Here is a 15,913-nt window from a genome sequence, read left to right as displayed (position 1 = left end):
ATTGGGTTTTCTTTTTAAAACACTTTGTTGTTTGTATTCGATAAGGTCCGCATCAAAATGAAAAGTTGTGAACCAAATCAATTGTTGCAGAAAAGAGTTTGAACAATGCACGAAATGTTCCTGAAGCTCGTTGGTTATGGTAGCGGTCATGACCGTCAATATAATTTCTTCAAGTTTTATTTCCTTTTTCTAAGAGTGAGTGTGGAAGGAAAATTTGAGTGAGTAACATGAGCATGCTATGCATATCAAATTATCAATCGAAGTAGGATACAGCAAAGATGAGCACGACACGACATCAACCACTCAGTTTTACCTTGTTGATGGATTTACGCGTCCTGTTAGGCATATGACGTTGAGACTTTGTCCTCCAAAAATAAAGACAAAATAATGATTTCTCTCAGGAAGACAAGAGAATCATGCGGAGCAAGATTTTCAGTGGGAGCGCATGCTTTTTGTTTCGGGGCTAATCGACGAGAAGATGTAGTGGTCGGCGGCTGCCTATAGTCTTATCTACTGGGTTAGTAGACAACAATTTACACTATATATCATGTATTACAATTTACAATACAACCGATAATCAAATTCTTGGATATACAGAATTTGAAAGATAAAATTTGAGTCATTATACACCCGTGATATCTAAGTTTTACTTCCCTAATCGGTATAACATGTATCGAATTGATCATGCAAAAAGAAGTAGGCTTTATGAATTTATATGTTGTTGTTCAACTCACCGAAAGATAGAAATTGCCATCATAAATGCTCAAATCAGGCCCCAAAAGCCAAAAGTTAAAAGCTATCCCGAAGGATGTCGCATTGTTTGCATTTTCATTATATTCTTTTACATCAACACGATGTTTTTTTTTTTGTCAAATACATCGACATGATGTGTGTGCGCTTCAATCATGACATGTTCTAGAATCACACGGAGAGGAATTTTGGGCCTTTAATTAGAGTTTATTTGACTGGAAAAAGACTTTTATGAAACGATCCGACCAAGCCAATAATTTTACAACATGCATAATGATATTTCCACTTGTCATAGAATCATTTGGAAAAGAGTCAAGGAGTCAAGGACCACACGTCATGGGATTTTCACTTTTCATCTCTCAAGATTTTCTGGTTTTCTTTCATGTCAGCCACCTGCCATACAAGGAGTAAATTAGAAAGAATCCGAAGAGTTGGAATAATTTATATGAAAACGTCATGACCTTGCATATCATGCCATTTGCCTTGGTTAATTATTATATATAGTCACATGCGTGTATACAGTGACTTATCATTTGAATATATTCTGAATGAGTGTCCTTTTTTGACCGTGAAATGAAATCCACTTGTGCGAAGTATATACAAGATTGAAATTGATTCCTAACAACATATATATCGTACTGCATAAAGAATTCCACCCTCTCCTTTTGCTAATCCTGCTATACAGCTGCAACTTAAACGCCAGAGACAAAAAAGATAGAAGAAACTCACCACCTCACTTTTTTCTGTGTTTGGTTTATTGACAGATAAAGTAAAATATCTTCTTATTGGCAAGAGTAGGCAAGAATTTTCAATACAAATAAATTTACCCCACTTGTAAGAGACTTGATTCATTAGATTTTATCTCGATAGGAAACAATCACAATGATCATAGTGAGTCAGCAGCTTTAAAATTCTGGTTATATTTTCCTCTTGCCAAATTCTTTTGTCTGCTGAAAATCATATCTACAAATCCATCTGTAAAATCGCATTACATATTAAAAGATTCAACGCTCCTTAACCATGAATACATCGATATCCATCCTTGCAAGTTGCAACCGTGAAGCTTGACATCTTAGAAAATATCACCTTCTTCCGAAAGCTCCTTAGGCCGATCGATCACTTTAGTTACGTGATGCATTATCAACTCACAATACAGCTCACATCAATGGAAGTTGGTTGGTGGGGACCTCCGGTATTGCACTGTTGCATTGCATGCCAATCATGTAGTCAAAAACAGGTGCCCTAAAACTAAAACCATATATCTTTTCTCCAATGTTATCGAAAATTCATAATCTCCCAATCAAAACCTAATCAATCTAACTAAGCAAATTGGTGGTGGTGGTGGTGGTGGTGGTGGTCTCCTATGAGTCACCGAGTCTTATTCCAGTAGTGCAAGGGACCACCGACCTAGCCCACCCCACTCATCTTTGAATCACAATCATTATCTGGGTGATTTATATAGAGTAATTGTCACGTTGATCCCAGTCAAATCATGGGAGGCTCACAAAATCCTCCCCACTTTTTTAGTAGGACACGTGGTGGGTATGTAATGGGTGATGATCATCGACTACCTTTTATTTGAGCTGGCATTCGTGTCGTTTTTTCAGTGTTCGTGTCGTTTTTGTGTCAACCCGCTTTTCTTAATAGGTTGACACAACACGACACGATAAGAAAAAGGGTTGAAAATATCAAACACGAACATGACCCGTTACAATTCACGAATCACACAATAGACACGATAATCCGTTAAGAATAAATAAATAAAACAAAACATAAACATAAACATAAATTTTGAACAATTAAAAAATAAATCAGTGCAAAAATCAAAATCAAAATCAAAATCAAAATCAAACAGTCCATAGACGGACTCGAAGGTGAGATTGGAGATGCCTGCAAGTGGCCCTCGAAGGTTTGGGCAACGGAGATGGTGGGAGTGGAGGAGAAAGAGCCATCGGAGAAGGTAAGGAAATAGGTGGGATCGATCAGTAGTAGACAGAAGGGAGAGGTGGGTGGGATGGCTCATGGTGGTTGGGTAGTGTGGTGGTTTCTTGAGACTCTCAAATTGAGAGAAGAAGAGTGCTCAAAGGCTGCTGGGTTTTGAAGAGAGAGAGATTATCACAAAACGTCCCTAAGGTTTACGAAACTATCAGATTGCATCTTTAATATTTTTTTGTGTCATTCGTGGTCCTCAAGGTTAGTATGTACGATCACAAATGGTCAATGCCGTTAGGTTCCGTCAAAAACTCTGTTAGTTTGTTGATGTGGCATATATATATATATCACAAAACATCTCTGAGATTCATGCACCTATCACAAATGGTCCCAGCGAAATTTTTTATCTTAAAATTTATAAAATTTTGATTTTCTTTTTAAAATTTTATGCATTTTAAATTATTTAAAAATATATATTATATTTTAAATACATGTGACACTATATTATTGTAGATGTGGGCTCCATATATATGCCACATCAACAAACTAATGGAGTTTTTAAAAAATAATTTAAAATTCATAAAATTAAAAAACTAAGGGTTTAGGGTTCATAAATGGTCCTCAAGATTAAAATCCTTCTATAAATGGTTTTTTCATTTATAAATAATTTAAAAAAGAAAACCAAAATTTTAGGAATTTTAAATTAAAAAATTAAAAAATTTCATATGGACCATTTGTGATAGGTGCGTGAACCTCAGGGATGTTTTTGACTTGCAGATTAGTGGTCTCATAATTCGAATCCTATGACATTAACATTATGGTAGTGTGTGTGAGAAATTCACCTCCTTTATAGTTAGATTATCACTTGTATTGTTACAGATAATATTATGAGACATTTAGTCATATACCCATTCTTAGAACTAAAACTATAAATAAACCATACATTATTTAATTTTTATAAACATACCCAAAAAATGACAGCTGGACCTAATGAATTTAATTCCCCTATTGAGTGTTTTGAGCTTTTTATGACGTTTTAGGGTTGAGTTTGTTTTAAAAAATTAAGAGTTTAGGGTATGTTAGGAGTCAAAATTATAAATGAATCTCCTTAATATTATTCTGTCTCACCGAACGCCATTGATTCATAAGTGTGTTTGTTGTTCGGGTGAATTTTTAGTTGTCAGTTTTCACCAATTCACCACCTATTGCCTGCGTCATGCCTCACGTCAAGCACTGATGAATAAAGTTGGGGGGATAGAGAACTGTGTACTCACCGTTTTCATAATTTGTAGTTTTGCGTTTGAATGTTTATTGCTTGGCTGATTGCATTGATCTTAAGTTGGAATATTATTATCTCCCACTCCCAATAGTGTCATAGTGATAAGGAATATATCAGAAGTGAAGATTTGCCTTTTATTTGATCTATGTTTAATTAATGCATTTCCTTCTTCAGCATTTCCAATAGTTATGTTTGAACTCGTCTTCTCTCTTCCTTCCTCTCTGTATTTTGCAGACACGTGTTCATATTGATTTACAGGCGCATGGCCACGAACCAAAAGCCAATCCAGCTATTCTAGTTTGTTGATAATTATGCAAGCTTAGTGTGTATATATATATATATATATAATCAAAGACAAATAATGATAAAACATTCAAAATATTATAAAATAGTCTTGATTAATACAAATATTTAGAATTGAAATTATTAATTAAATGAGAATAATATAGTAAATTCACATTTTTTATATTTAAAAAAATAAAATTAAAAGAAAAATCAGATAATACATTTTATTTTTATGAAACACAACTACTCATTATCTTTTTTAATTCTAAAATAAATTTAAATTTATAAATAAATAAAAAAACCTCTTGTAAGTGCAGGAGCGGGTGCAGAGAGTTTAATATATATATATATATATATATAATTGCATTTTATTTTGGACCGGACAATCTCCACCGCACGAATAAACCCAATATTTTTTTTTCCCTTCATATGTTTGTATGTTTAATGAGTAATTTTCAATTTTCCCCTTTTGGTTGGTGAAACAAATTAATGAGGCGTTTAATTAAATGGTAATCTTATCTTTGGCATAGGCTAACAGCTGCTTGCCAATAATTTTATGAGGAAAAGTCTGGCCAGTTCATCCCGCATCAGGTTTGCATTATTTTAGCATTACAATAAGACAAGTCTGGAAAAAAAAAATGTAAATATTAATTCTGTGTCCATATACACATACCTGCCTGCTTCCTACATATCGTATATTGGTTTCGATGTCTTATTATAGGCCACAATTTGCCTGCCCCACACACTCTCACACACACACAGCCAAAATAAAAATAAATAATGTTTGTGGATGAAACAGTAAGGCTAACTCAAAGTTAAGTTTTACTCTGCTCTATCTGCTCTATCCTTCATTATTATTGCATTTGCCCTATAAATAATGGAGCTTCGTGGGTCACTTAAAACTCAAAGCAGATGGAAAAGATGGAGGAGAAAGGCAACCATGTTGCAAGGAAAAAGGGAGGCTTGGTCACCATGCCCTTCATCTTTGGTGAGCTAATCACTAGCCAGCGGTTTCTTCTTCTTCTTCTTCTTCTTCTTCTTCTTAATTTAATTATTATTTTTGTTTGTTTTGGGGTTTTAATTAGTTGATTAATATACTAATGGAGATTGTACTGTTGTTCATGGCTTGGTGGTTGTAGCTAATGAGATTTGTGAGAAGTTGGCTCTGGTGGGTTTCAATGCTAATATGATTAGCTACTTGACAACACAACTTCATATGCCATTAACCAAAGCAGCCAACACCCTCACCAACGTTGGTGGCACTGCGAGCTTGACCCCCTTGCTTGGTGCTTTCCTTTCTGATGCCTACGCTGGCCGCTTCTGGACTATAGCTATTGCTTCCATTATTTACCAGATTGTAATCCTCTCTCTCTCTCTCTCTCTCTCTCTCTCTCTCTCTCTCTCTCTCTCTCTCTCTTGTAGACACATAACATAAACATGAAGATTATTAAGAGTATAGAACATGTGAATGAAACACCAAAAGGAATAGTATTGACTTCTTATCAATCATATCATAGTGAGTTATATGGCTCATTATTTTCAAGATCAACTATAGAAAAAAGAACATAGAATTTGTGACCTTTTAAATGATTTTTCATAAAGGGTTTCCAAAAGAAAAACAGAGAAAGTAGAATTTGACACAAGGGGACAAGTTTAGTTAAGATTATTAAAAGTGCTTGTCCAATATGATTGAGCTCAAGTGAGTGACATACATTCATCAGTGTTGTCACAATCAAGCTTGCAAAGAATGGATACACCAGTCCATTTTTTTTTGTTATTAATATTATTATTAATCAAAGACTAATTCTTATTAACATTTGTATTTTCCTACTTAATTAAACAGGGCATGATTAGCTTGACGGTATCGGCAGTACTTCCCCAACTAAGGCCTCCGCCGTGCCAACACGACCAAGTGTGCAAAGAAGCCAACGGGGGACAGCTTGCAATTCTGTATGCATCTCTTTTACTAGGAGCAGTTGGGTCGGGCGGGATCCGACCCTGTGTCGTGGCATTCGGGGCGGACCAGTTTGACGAGACGGACCAGAAGCAAACCACCAAGATATGGAATTATTTCAACTGGTACTATTTTGTGATGGGGGCATCTATATTACTGGCTGTGACAGTGCTTGTGTATATCCAGGACAATATAGGATGGGGTTGGGGACTTGGAATTCCAACTATAGCCATGTTTATCTCAATTATTATATTTATGGTCGGGTACCCGCTTTACCGGAACTTGGATCCGGCTGGGAGTCCGTTTACCCGGTTGATACAAGTGTCCGTGGCTGCCTACAAGAAGAGAAAGCTGTCTTTGGTGTCTGATCCTAGATTGCTGTATCAGAATGATGAACTTGATGCCCCTATTTCTCTGGGTGGGAAGCTTCTTCATACTAAACACATGAAGTAAGTCTCTCTCTCTTCTCTCTCTCTCTCTCTCTCAAGTTGCATGCATATTTGTGGCTTATTAGCACTTTGACATGTTTTCTCACATAATTATCATGATTGGTTTTATTATAAATTGTCACATAAACCAGACTTGGAAATTTTGGATAGCTCAGAGGGTTGCTTTTTTCACCATCTGGCTAAATTGGCTTGGCTCCTTTTTCACAGAAAAGGAAGATAAATATTAAAAAGAAAGGGATTTGATTTCCTCACTCTTTTTTTTTTTTTCACTTACACTCTTTTTTATTTTTAATACTTTTTAATTAATTTTGTTTTTTTTTTATTCTATTCTTACCCTACATTAATTTCTTTTTTACTTCACTTTATATATATATTTTTTTTCTTTACACTTAATTTTCCAACTTACACTCTATTTTCAGTATTAAAGGGAGAAAAAAAATACTTAATTTCTTACTCAATTAAAGAAAAAAAATACTAAAAATAGAGTGTAAGTTGGAAAATTAAGTGTAAAGAAAAAAAACTAATATAAAAGTGTAGTAAAAAGAAATCAATAGAGAACAAGGATAGAATTAAAAATAAAATAAAATAAAATTATTTAAAAAGTATTTTTAAAAAAAAGTAAATGAAGAAAAAGGAAGGAAAAATCACATCCTAAGAAAAATTATCTCTAGTTTTGATAACAGCTAGCCTGCATTATTATCAACACCTATTTTTGACGGGGCAATATTATCAATTTGTTATTCTTGTTTGTCGTTGAGTGAAAGCATGTTGCAGATGATGATTAAATCATTTTGTCCATGCATTATTGATGAATTGAATACGTAGGGTCCACACTCCTCTGATCTTCTTGAGCAGCACCACACACCACACACCACATACTTTGGTTTGGTTTCCATAGCAGGAACAGAAAGCTCGCGTCCTCTAGCTTAGTCCATTATCAGAGACTCGTAATCATCCCACCATCCATAAGAACTCAACAATATGAACGTGCAATCTAGTCACCTTTGACTGTTTTCCAGAGCTTGACCTGCTTTTCCCACAACATGCTGGCTTACCTTTTTTGCTTCCCAGGTGTCACTGGCTTAATGGGTTTCTCATACACCAGATCAACGCCAACAAATATGAGCCCATCATTTGGCCATCACCACAATATTGGATAAAATTCTTAATCCCCATAACACACACACACACACAAAAGAACTATGCAATTAAAGTAGCTCTTAATTTAAGATATCGTATGCTAAATTAACCCAATTCCTTGTCAACCAATCACAATGTTTTACAAGGTTTTAATTGCAATTTAAATTCACAGTACGACAATATAAATCTTATCATGACGATTGGGATAGAACGTTACCCTAATATACATATGGTGAAATATATATATGCAGATTTCTTGACAAGGCAGCCATTGTGACTGAGGAAGACAATCTCAAGTTACCAAACCTATGGAGGCTGAACACCGTTCATCGTGTGGAAGAACTCAAATCTGTGATTAGAATGGGACCTATATGGGGATCAGGGATACTCCTCATCACAGCCTATGCCCAACAAAACACTTTCTCACTCCAGCAAGCAAAAACCATGGACAGGCACCTCACAAAGTCCTTTGAAATCCCAGCAGGCTCCATGACAGTCTTCAACATAGTCACCATGCTGTCCACAATCGCATTTTACGACCGCCTCTTCATACCCTTTGCCAGGAAGCTCACAGGGCTCGACAGAGGCATCACATTCCTTCACAGAATGGGAATTGGCTTTGTCATTTCAATACTGGCTACACTGGTTGCTGGGTTCGTCGAAACGAAGCGAAAAAATGCAGCTTTTGCTCATGGGCTTGTAAATCAGCCTCATTCCATGATCCCCATTTCAGTGTTTTGGCTCATCCCTCAGTATAGCCTTCATGGGATGGCAGAGGCATTTATGTCAATTGGGCACCTCGAGTTTTTCTATGACCAGGCACCAGAAAGCATGAGGAGCACTGCTACTGCGCTGTTTTGGACTGCAATCTCTGCTGGAAATTATGTGAGCACTCTTTTGGTGTCCCTGGTGCACAAGTTTAGTGCTGGGCCTAATGGATCAAATTGGCTGCCAGATAATAATCTAAACAAGGGGAAGTTAGAATACTTCTACTGGGTGCTCACATTATTGCAAGTTATAAATCTGATTTACTACATATTCTGTGCCAAAATGTACACTTTTAAGCCCATTCAGGTCATCAAGAAAGAAGCTGCTGAGTCTGAAGAGAAGGGCGTAGAGCTTGTCAATCGCGTTTAGTTGGCTTTTTAATTAATTAATCAATTAGTGCTTAAGTAGGCAGTCACCTATGGTCATAGTTTAGTGTATAGAAAATGAGGAGAATGTCTACATTGAATAATAAATTATAGATTCTCTGAATCATCCAGCTTCTATGATCATTTCTTTGTATATTAGATCTTGGAAGCACACGAAATTCAAACATGTGCTTCTTACTCATCTTATCCACTAAAGCAAGGCCTCTGTTTTGCCCTGTTTGCGGAAAATTAATTTTATGGTAAGTTTTACTTTACTACCCAGAAGTTTATCGGTGAAAAAAAAAGAAGAGTTTTTATCAAAAATAGTCAAATTTACCCCATACTTTTATAAATGTCAGTTTTTATAAAATTTTTCAAAAATAGCAGAAAACTCACCTAAAATTACTCAAACACCCTCATAAGTAAAAACCCACAAAAACCTTTTTAAAAAAAATGCAATCTTTGTTTTCAATTTGATTTTAAACATCTATAAAACACAAAGGTTTGATCCCATGTTATATCATTGGAGGAGTTGAACCATGAATATGACTTGATTCCTAGCTAGTCCGAGTACTGCATCCACCCAACATTGATAGAGTTATTGATTCATCTCCATTATCTAATTACTTAATTATCTCTAATAAGCCATGTATTTGTATTATATATTTAACAAGGCATTTATAGAGTTATTGATTCATCTTCGCAATGTTAAAGTTCATATCGGAATCTAATTAGCAACTTTGAAGTCCATATATGGCTGACAAAGGGTTGTGCGTGGCCTCCAATGGTGATAGCATCAACATGGCTGACGACAACAAATAATACCAAAGCTTCGAGCCTAATGACAGAGACAACATATACTAACATAGGGGAGTTTTTATGTTTAAAATCAAATGAAAACATAGATTACAGGTTTCATGTTTTGCTTTTTTAGGTTTTTGTGGGTTTTAGTTTTGAGGGCATTTGAGTATTTTTAAGTGAGTTTTGGCTATTTTAGAAAGTTTTTATAAAAACTGACATTTATGAAAGTATGGGATAAATTTTGGCTATTTTTGATAAAAACTCAACAAAAAAAAGAGTAATACATACAGACTGGATTCAATTTTGGGTGATCTTAAAAAGGCCATGAACTAGGCCCAGTTTTATCTTTGGGTTTGGGACCTGACCCAAGACGGAGCAACCAAGGCCTAATAAAATGGAGATCTAGAAAAAGAAGAAAAGGAAAGTGGTGTTAAGAAACCTTGATGAACAAACAAACGAGAGATTTGACTTTTCCCGGATGGTCGGTCTGATTGTGTTTGACTTTTGATGATCCCATTCCATGAAATGTAAAAGATAAAAGAGGTGGTTTCCTTTACCTTAGGCAGGCCGCATCCTTAGCGAAGCTTCAAACCCCATAGCCTTACGTTCTAGGATGCACCCCTTTTCAACACAACCAACAACAAAAGCAACAAAGGCAACTGCCTTGCATCTTGAGGACCCTAATTATTATTAACATTATTATTTGAAGGTTTTGTTTGTAACTATAAACAAAGAAAAAGAAAGAGAAATCGTTTCGTTGAGGGTAGGGTTTTATTTGTGAATGATTTTAGGGGTGAAACGCAGCGGTAGCGGGGCCATGGATGGTATGGCAATGGCAGAGTCGACGTCCACGCCTCCTCTAACATCCATTGTTGAAGCCTTTGAGGAGTTGGGCAAGTTCCTCCAATCCCAACAACAACAGAGGCTAAGTTTGGATACCTTCTGCCAGGCCTCATCTCTCGTCTCCATCCTCTTCAGTTGCCTTGGCCTTGCTTTCAAGTTCGCCGAGATGGAGTACGTCTCCAAGGTTCCGTTTCTCTCTTCCATCCATCTTCTTACTTTTCAAATTCAATCTAAATTGTGTTTATTTATTTATAGATTTCAATTTGTTTGGGATCAAGATATGCTGCATTGATGATTATGTTGTATATAATATGCTGCAGAACTGTTTGTTGCTGATCATGTATAATATGTGCTTTCCATCCTGCATTCCGATTCTGCTTGCAATTTTGATTTCAGATGTCTATGATATCTGGCCCTTTCTGATCAAGTTTGCCTTCTCAAGTTTGTTTGTTTCTCAATTCTTGCAAAATTCATACTCCTAATGAGGCTCTGTTTCTTATTCGTTCTTGGTTGCATTTTCAATCCAATTGGCCTTCCTGCAGGATCTCACACTGTGTTTGGTTCATTCAGGTTGATGATCTTGTGGAAGCATCAAAGACTTACGACACCTTAGAAAGTATAATTGATTTTGATGTTGCAAATGACATGGTAAAAACCCCGGGAAGCCACTCACGTAATTTGCGCCGAGTTAGGCAGGGCCTTGACCTCATCAGAGCTTTATTTGAACAATTTTTGTCAACCGAGTATGTTCAACTTCCTTATGTCTAATTGCAGACTGCAGTTATGTATCATTCTGCAGGTGTTTTGGTTTTGTTCTACATGATGATATCTAGCTCTCTCTCTTGCTTTTTTGGCCTTTCAGTGACTATTCTTTAAGGGAAGCAGCTTCTACAGCTTATGCCCAAGTTTGTGCGCCATACCACAGTTGGACAATCAGGACAGCAGTTGCCGCCGGCATGTATGCTCTTCCGTCAAGGGATCAACTTCTGGTGAATCTCGAAGAAACCCGTAAGTGTAAAACTTTTCTCTATCCATCCGGCATCTCTTTCAAATTTGCTATTGATTCTTAATTATGATCAATTTTATTGCAGACCAGTCAGCAGAGAAGAAGATGAAAAGGTACATCCGGGCCTCACGTCCGGTGATTGAGTACATCGACAAGCTATACCTTTCTAGGAGTATCACCTTGGACTGGTGACTTGAGTCCTCATCTATTATTGTATATGCAGCTCTAGTTCTTTAACATCACTTCTTTTACTCTACAACGGGCCTGTACATAAGTGTTATTACCGTGCTACAAGAGACCTATATGTTTTATAGGAGGCTATTATTTAGACTACAAGATCAAAAAAATTATCGCATGGCTCAAGGCAGTGCGGCTGCAAAAGTTATTAGTTAAATGATGTTTGCTACCTATACAAAGAAAGGAACTTAAAAGTCACTCCAATTTCTAATCACTTAATCCACTATAAAATGAAAGGTTTCATGAGGTGCTTAACAGATATATAGTAAACTTGAATGCCAAAAATCACCAATGTTCATAAACAACCAATTCATGTATAGATTCTATGCCTGTTCTATGCCTGTCAGACATGATATTATTACACAGCCATTGGGTTTTGAGCTTTCCCACCAAGCATTGTTCTTATCCAAAAATTTCAAAAGTTGCTATTTCCCTGTTTCAAAATCTTCTCAACAGTGACTGACAAAGCATTGCAATTTCTTAAAGGAGTTCAAAACAAAATGAAGTACAACACAAGCAGAAAATGCTAGAAATTACTGCAAAAGCGTGTTCCTTAGTTGGGCACCCCGTTCGAAAGAGACGTCATACTTTTTTCACTGATGAAAATTAGAGGCTTATGGTCAAAAACATTTTATCCTTGGAAGTCCTGAAACACCAACTACAACGTGAGGCTCTCTGGGTTCTCAACAATCTTTGCAAACGTCTTGAGGAAGGCAGCCAAATCAGCACCATAAACAATCCGGTGATCAGCTGTTACATTTACCTGTAGAAAGATGCACATTCCAACTAAATTAAGTATCTTTTCTAAAAGTTTCTAACCACAAGAGAAGCTATAAGTTTCAGATTCCCTGTTGTGTTCAACTGACAAAATTGATAAGCAGACGAAGAAAAATATTCAGAGTGCAGAGAAACCTAGTTATTAAATCCAATCAACATTATAAAATCTTGGTATTTCTGGAATTGGAGTCAATAGATCAACTACAAAGAAAGTGATGTTCCCCTCCTTTCACATAGAGGTGCAGGAGGTGTTTGCATATAAGGCTCTGTTTCTCTCCCACAAGATTAGTTGACATGCGTATAGAACTGAGAAGTACAAATAAATCCTTTATATTTCTGGAGAACAGCTAATTTCAGTCAAGCACAACTCTTGCCAAATTTATATATAACTTCTTAACATTCTTTTCCTCACAGAAGAAAGTAGCAGGTTACCATGCATTGTGTAGCTGACATGGAAAATTTGGGAGTACTAGTAACAAGAAGCGTATGCTGTTGAATTTTGCATTTGCGTATGCTGTTGAATTTTGTTTAAATGATTGTCATAGTGAAACTAAACTGACATCATTTTAAAGTTCTCCAGCATATCAACATTAAGATACATAGCACACATTATGAAGAAAAATCGACGATACTCACCAGCATTTTACTTTTTACACTGAAGAACCCATCTGCATCGGCCACAACGGTTGGCTTTGAAGCTCCAACAGCCATGATAGCCCCCTGATTATTAATAAAAGAAATTGAGCAAACAGCGAAATAATAATGAACATAAATTATCAATTCACGAAACCAAAAATTCTTATCTTTAAGGGTTAAAACTCACCTGTCCTGGAGGAAGAATAGCATCAAATCTGTCCACTCCAAACATGCCCAAATTGGACAAAGTGAAAGTTCCTGTATAGAATTCAATGTAACTTACTGAGTACAACAGAAAAGCAAGGAGAACAGAAGTAACAAACACAGAGTTTCTAAGAATTTGTATAATAAAGACCTGAACTGTACTCATGGGGCTGAAGTTGCTTCGCACGGGCCTTCTCCACTAGCTCTTTCCATTTCTGGGATAACAAATACAAATCCAACTGCGAAAAAAAATACAAATTACCCATCAATATCTAAAACTCCAACATTCAAGAGCAAAAATATAAAATTTAACTAACATATCATTCAGAAATCACAGACCTTATCGGCATCCTGAAGAACAGGGGTTATAAGGCCACCATTGACTGCCACAGCAACGGCGATGTTTATGCTACTATTATACGTGAAGCTCTTTCCGTCTTTGCAGCTGGCATTTACAACCGGGTGCTGAGCGAGTGCCAGAGCAGCAGCCTTAGCCAACAATGCAGTCATGGTCACACCCTTTGGCTTCACCTGTACAAAAAATGTCGATAAATTCAGCTCAAAGTTCCAGAATTGCAAATGCCAATCAGACCCAATAGGCATTCCAAAGGCAACAACCCAATTAAATCAAACACTATCCACAATGTACCTTCTCGTAGAGGGCATCGAGCGCGTCGGTGCTGATTGGATAACCAACGCGGAATGTTGGCACCGAGAGACTCTCCAACATGTTCTTCGAAACGGCGGCCTGCATCGTTGTGAAGGGCACCACGGTTGAGCCAGGAAGCAGAGGCGCTGATGAAGCCGAAGGAGCAGCAGAAGGCTTGGGTGGAGCAGCGGACACGGGAGTGGGCTCGGCGGCGACGGCTTTCTTGGGCTGGGCAATTCCGGCGGCGGCCTCCACATCAGCAGGTGTAATTCGGCCAAATGGGCCGGAGCCCACCACGGAGGCAATGTCTACCTTGTGTTGCTTGGCTAGCTTTTTGGCAAAAGGCGTGGCCACAGTCTTTTTGGGAGTGTAAGTAGCAGGTGGAGAAGGCTGGGCGATAGCTGGAGCGGGAGTGGAAGTAGCAGGAGGAGGAGTGGGCGTAACAGCTTCAGCAGCCGGGGAAGAAGAAGCGGGGGAATCTGATGAAGCGGAATTGGCTTTGGCTTTAGCCTCGGCGACTTCCTCTTCGGTCTCGGCCAGTAGTCCGATGGCGGCTCCTACAGGGGCGGTCTCGCCCTCGCCGACGACGATGGCGGCGAGAATTCCGTCGTAGAAGGTCTCGACGTCCATGTCGGCCTTGTCGGACTCGACGACGACGACGCTCTCGCCTTTGGAGAGGACGTCGCCTTCGGATTTGACCCAGGAGACGATCTTTCCCTCGGTCATGGTGGAGCTGAGGGCAGGCATGAAGATCTCCCTGATCTTGGATTGGACGGTCAGGGTTCTCCGACGGGGTTTAGTGCGAAATGCGGTGGAGAAGGAAGGGGAAGAGTGTGAGGACCGCCAGGGAAGAGAAGGGGAGATGGAGGAGGAGGAGAAGGAAATGGTGGTCTTAGATAGAAATGGAGAAGACGCCATTCTGGATTTCGGAGAACTGGAGGAGATAGAGAGAAAGAAGGGATTGGGGGGTGTCTGTGTGAGTGTGATTTAAAAGAAGAAGAATGTTGAAAGGTGATGAAGAAAGTGGGCGGAGAAGACGAGGAGGAGTTGGTTGGAGGCTTTGAGCTACCCGCAACTCTCTTTAAATTGTTTACATCGCCATTCGCCTCGCACTTGGCCACTCCCCCTCTTCCTTATTGTTTAGGAGATTCACTATTATACTCAATATAGAGCCTAAATTATAAAAATACCTTATATAAAATGGATTTTAGAAATATATCCAAAATTTATTTATAATATAATAAAAAAGTTTATTTTTTTTTTATGATTTGATATTAAACGAAGAGGAAAATACGATTTTTTATTTTTTATTTATTTTTTTTGTTTGTAGATTTGTGAACTCATGCAGTTACATATTCTCTTTGCTCTAATTGATTGCAAATTTGGAAATATCAAGTTTGTTTCTATGGAGGGGGATTTCTCAACTTCCATGCTATGTTGTTCTTTGTTTATTCTTTGAAGTATTAAAATTGCATTGGCTTTCCTTGTATTGTTTATGTTTTCAAGTAACAATGTTCCCTAAGAAACACCCATCTGGAAATTAAAAAAGAAAAAGAAAAAGAGAGAGAGAGAGAGAGAGAGAGAGAAGAATGAACTCAATCTCAAAAGGGAGCTCTGGATAAATTTTTTCAAAACAAAACAAATAGTTCAGTTGATAACTCAACTGAATATTTAGTCAATGAATCTGAACAGAAAAATCATGTTGAAGAACTTTTAGGAATTGATAATGATTTAGTCAATGAATCTGAACAAGAAAATCATGTTGAAGAATTAGTAGGAACTTAGAATGATTTTAATGCACACCTGGTGACTTAGGTGAAGATGAACATGTTGAGAAT

The 15,913-nt window shown here is 37.4% G+C and overlaps 3 protein-coding genes across 4 annotated transcripts; 2 read left to right on the top strand and 1 right to left on the bottom strand.

Moving 5' to 3' along the window:
- The first annotated feature begins 5,099 nt into the window (after positions 1–5,099).
- Positions 5,100–9,171, top strand: LOC117628426 (protein NRT1/ PTR FAMILY 3.1). 2 transcript variants are annotated; one of them, XM_034360888.1, is made up of 4 exons: positions 5,100–5,234; positions 5,386–5,603; positions 6,090–6,649; positions 8,041–9,171. In XM_034360888.1, the coding sequence occupies exons 1-4, from the start codon at positions 5,159–5,161 to the stop codon at positions 8,924–8,926; spliced, it is 1,740 nt and encodes a 579-aa protein (XP_034216779.1). In that variant the 5' UTR covers positions 5,100–5,158; the 3' UTR covers positions 8,927–9,171. The 2 variants fall into 2 exon arrangements, with proteins under 2 accessions (XP_034216779.1, XP_034216787.1); XM_034360896.1 differs by lacking the exon at positions 5,386–5,603 and having other exon boundaries at positions 5,109–5,234; positions 8,041–8,926.
- Positions 9,172–10,259: 1,088 nt separating this feature from the next.
- Positions 10,260–11,814, top strand: LOC117614852 (ACD11 homolog protein). Its single transcript, XM_034343769.1, has 4 exons — positions 10,260–10,750; positions 11,137–11,309; positions 11,429–11,574; positions 11,658–11,814. The coding sequence occupies exons 1-4, from the start codon at positions 10,505–10,507 to the stop codon at positions 11,762–11,764; spliced, it is 672 nt and encodes a 223-aa protein (XP_034199660.1). The 5' UTR covers positions 10,260–10,504; the 3' UTR covers positions 11,765–11,814.
- Positions 11,815–12,068: 254 nt separating this feature from the next.
- On the bottom strand, positions 12,069–15,212 carry LOC117616270 (dihydrolipoyllysine-residue acetyltransferase component 4 of pyruvate dehydrogenase complex, chloroplastic). The gene is made up of 6 exons (XM_034345528.1): positions 14,076–15,212; positions 13,766–13,957; positions 13,578–13,665; positions 13,410–13,480; positions 13,223–13,306; positions 12,069–12,572 (listed from the first exon to the last, which is right to left on the bottom strand). The coding sequence occupies exons 1-6, from the start codon at positions 14,991–14,993 to the stop codon at positions 12,468–12,470; spliced, it is 1,458 nt and encodes a 485-aa protein (XP_034201419.1). The 5' UTR covers positions 14,994–15,212; the 3' UTR covers positions 12,069–12,467.
- Between the last annotated feature and the right edge of the window lie 701 nt (positions 15,213–15,913).

This window comes from Prunus dulcis, chromosome 1 (genome assembly GCF_902201215.1).
Source record: "Prunus dulcis chromosome 1, ALMONDv2, whole genome shotgun sequence".
NCBI classification, from domain to species: domain Eukaryota; kingdom Viridiplantae; phylum Streptophyta; class Magnoliopsida; order Rosales; family Rosaceae; genus Prunus; species Prunus dulcis.
This window is presented reverse-complemented; position numbering and strand designations above follow the sequence as displayed.

Excerpts from the sequence above, each read along its gene's own strand:
- LOC117628426 (XM_034360888.1), top strand. The coding sequence starts at position 5,159 with ATGGAAAAGATGGAGGAGAAAGGCAACCATGTTGCAAGGAAAAAGGGA. Across the intron at positions 5,235-5,385 it reads CACCATGCCCTTCATCTTTG|CTAATGAGATTTGTGAGAAG; the intron begins GTGAGCTAATCA and ends TGGTGGTTGTAG. Across the intron at positions 5,604-6,089 it reads CTTCCATTATTTACCAGATT|GGCATGATTAGCTTGACGGT; the intron begins GTAATCCTCTCT and ends TTAATTAAACAG.
- LOC117614852 (XM_034343769.1), top strand. The coding sequence starts at position 10,505 with ATGATTTTAGGGGTGAAACGCAGCGGTAGCGGGGCCATGGATGGTATG. Across the intron at positions 10,751-11,136 it reads AGATGGAGTACGTCTCCAAG|GTTGATGATCTTGTGGAAGC; the intron begins GTTCCGTTTCTC and ends TGGTTCATTCAG. Across the intron at positions 11,575-11,657 it reads GGTGAATCTCGAAGAAACCC|ACCAGTCAGCAGAGAAGAAG; the intron begins GTAAGTGTAAAA and ends ATTTTATTGCAG.
- LOC117616270 (XM_034345528.1), bottom strand. The coding sequence starts at position 14,993 with ATGGCGTCTTCTCCATTTCTATCTAAGACCACCATTTCCTTCTCCTCC. Across the intron at positions 13,307-13,409 it reads CTATTCTTCCTCCAGGACAG|GGGGCTATCATGGCTGTTGG; the intron begins GTGAGTTTTAAC and ends ATTAATAATCAG. Across the intron at positions 12,573-13,222 it reads GTGTAAAAAGTAAAATGCTG|GTAAATGTAACAGCTGATCA; the intron begins GTGAGTATCGTC and ends ATCTTTCTACAG.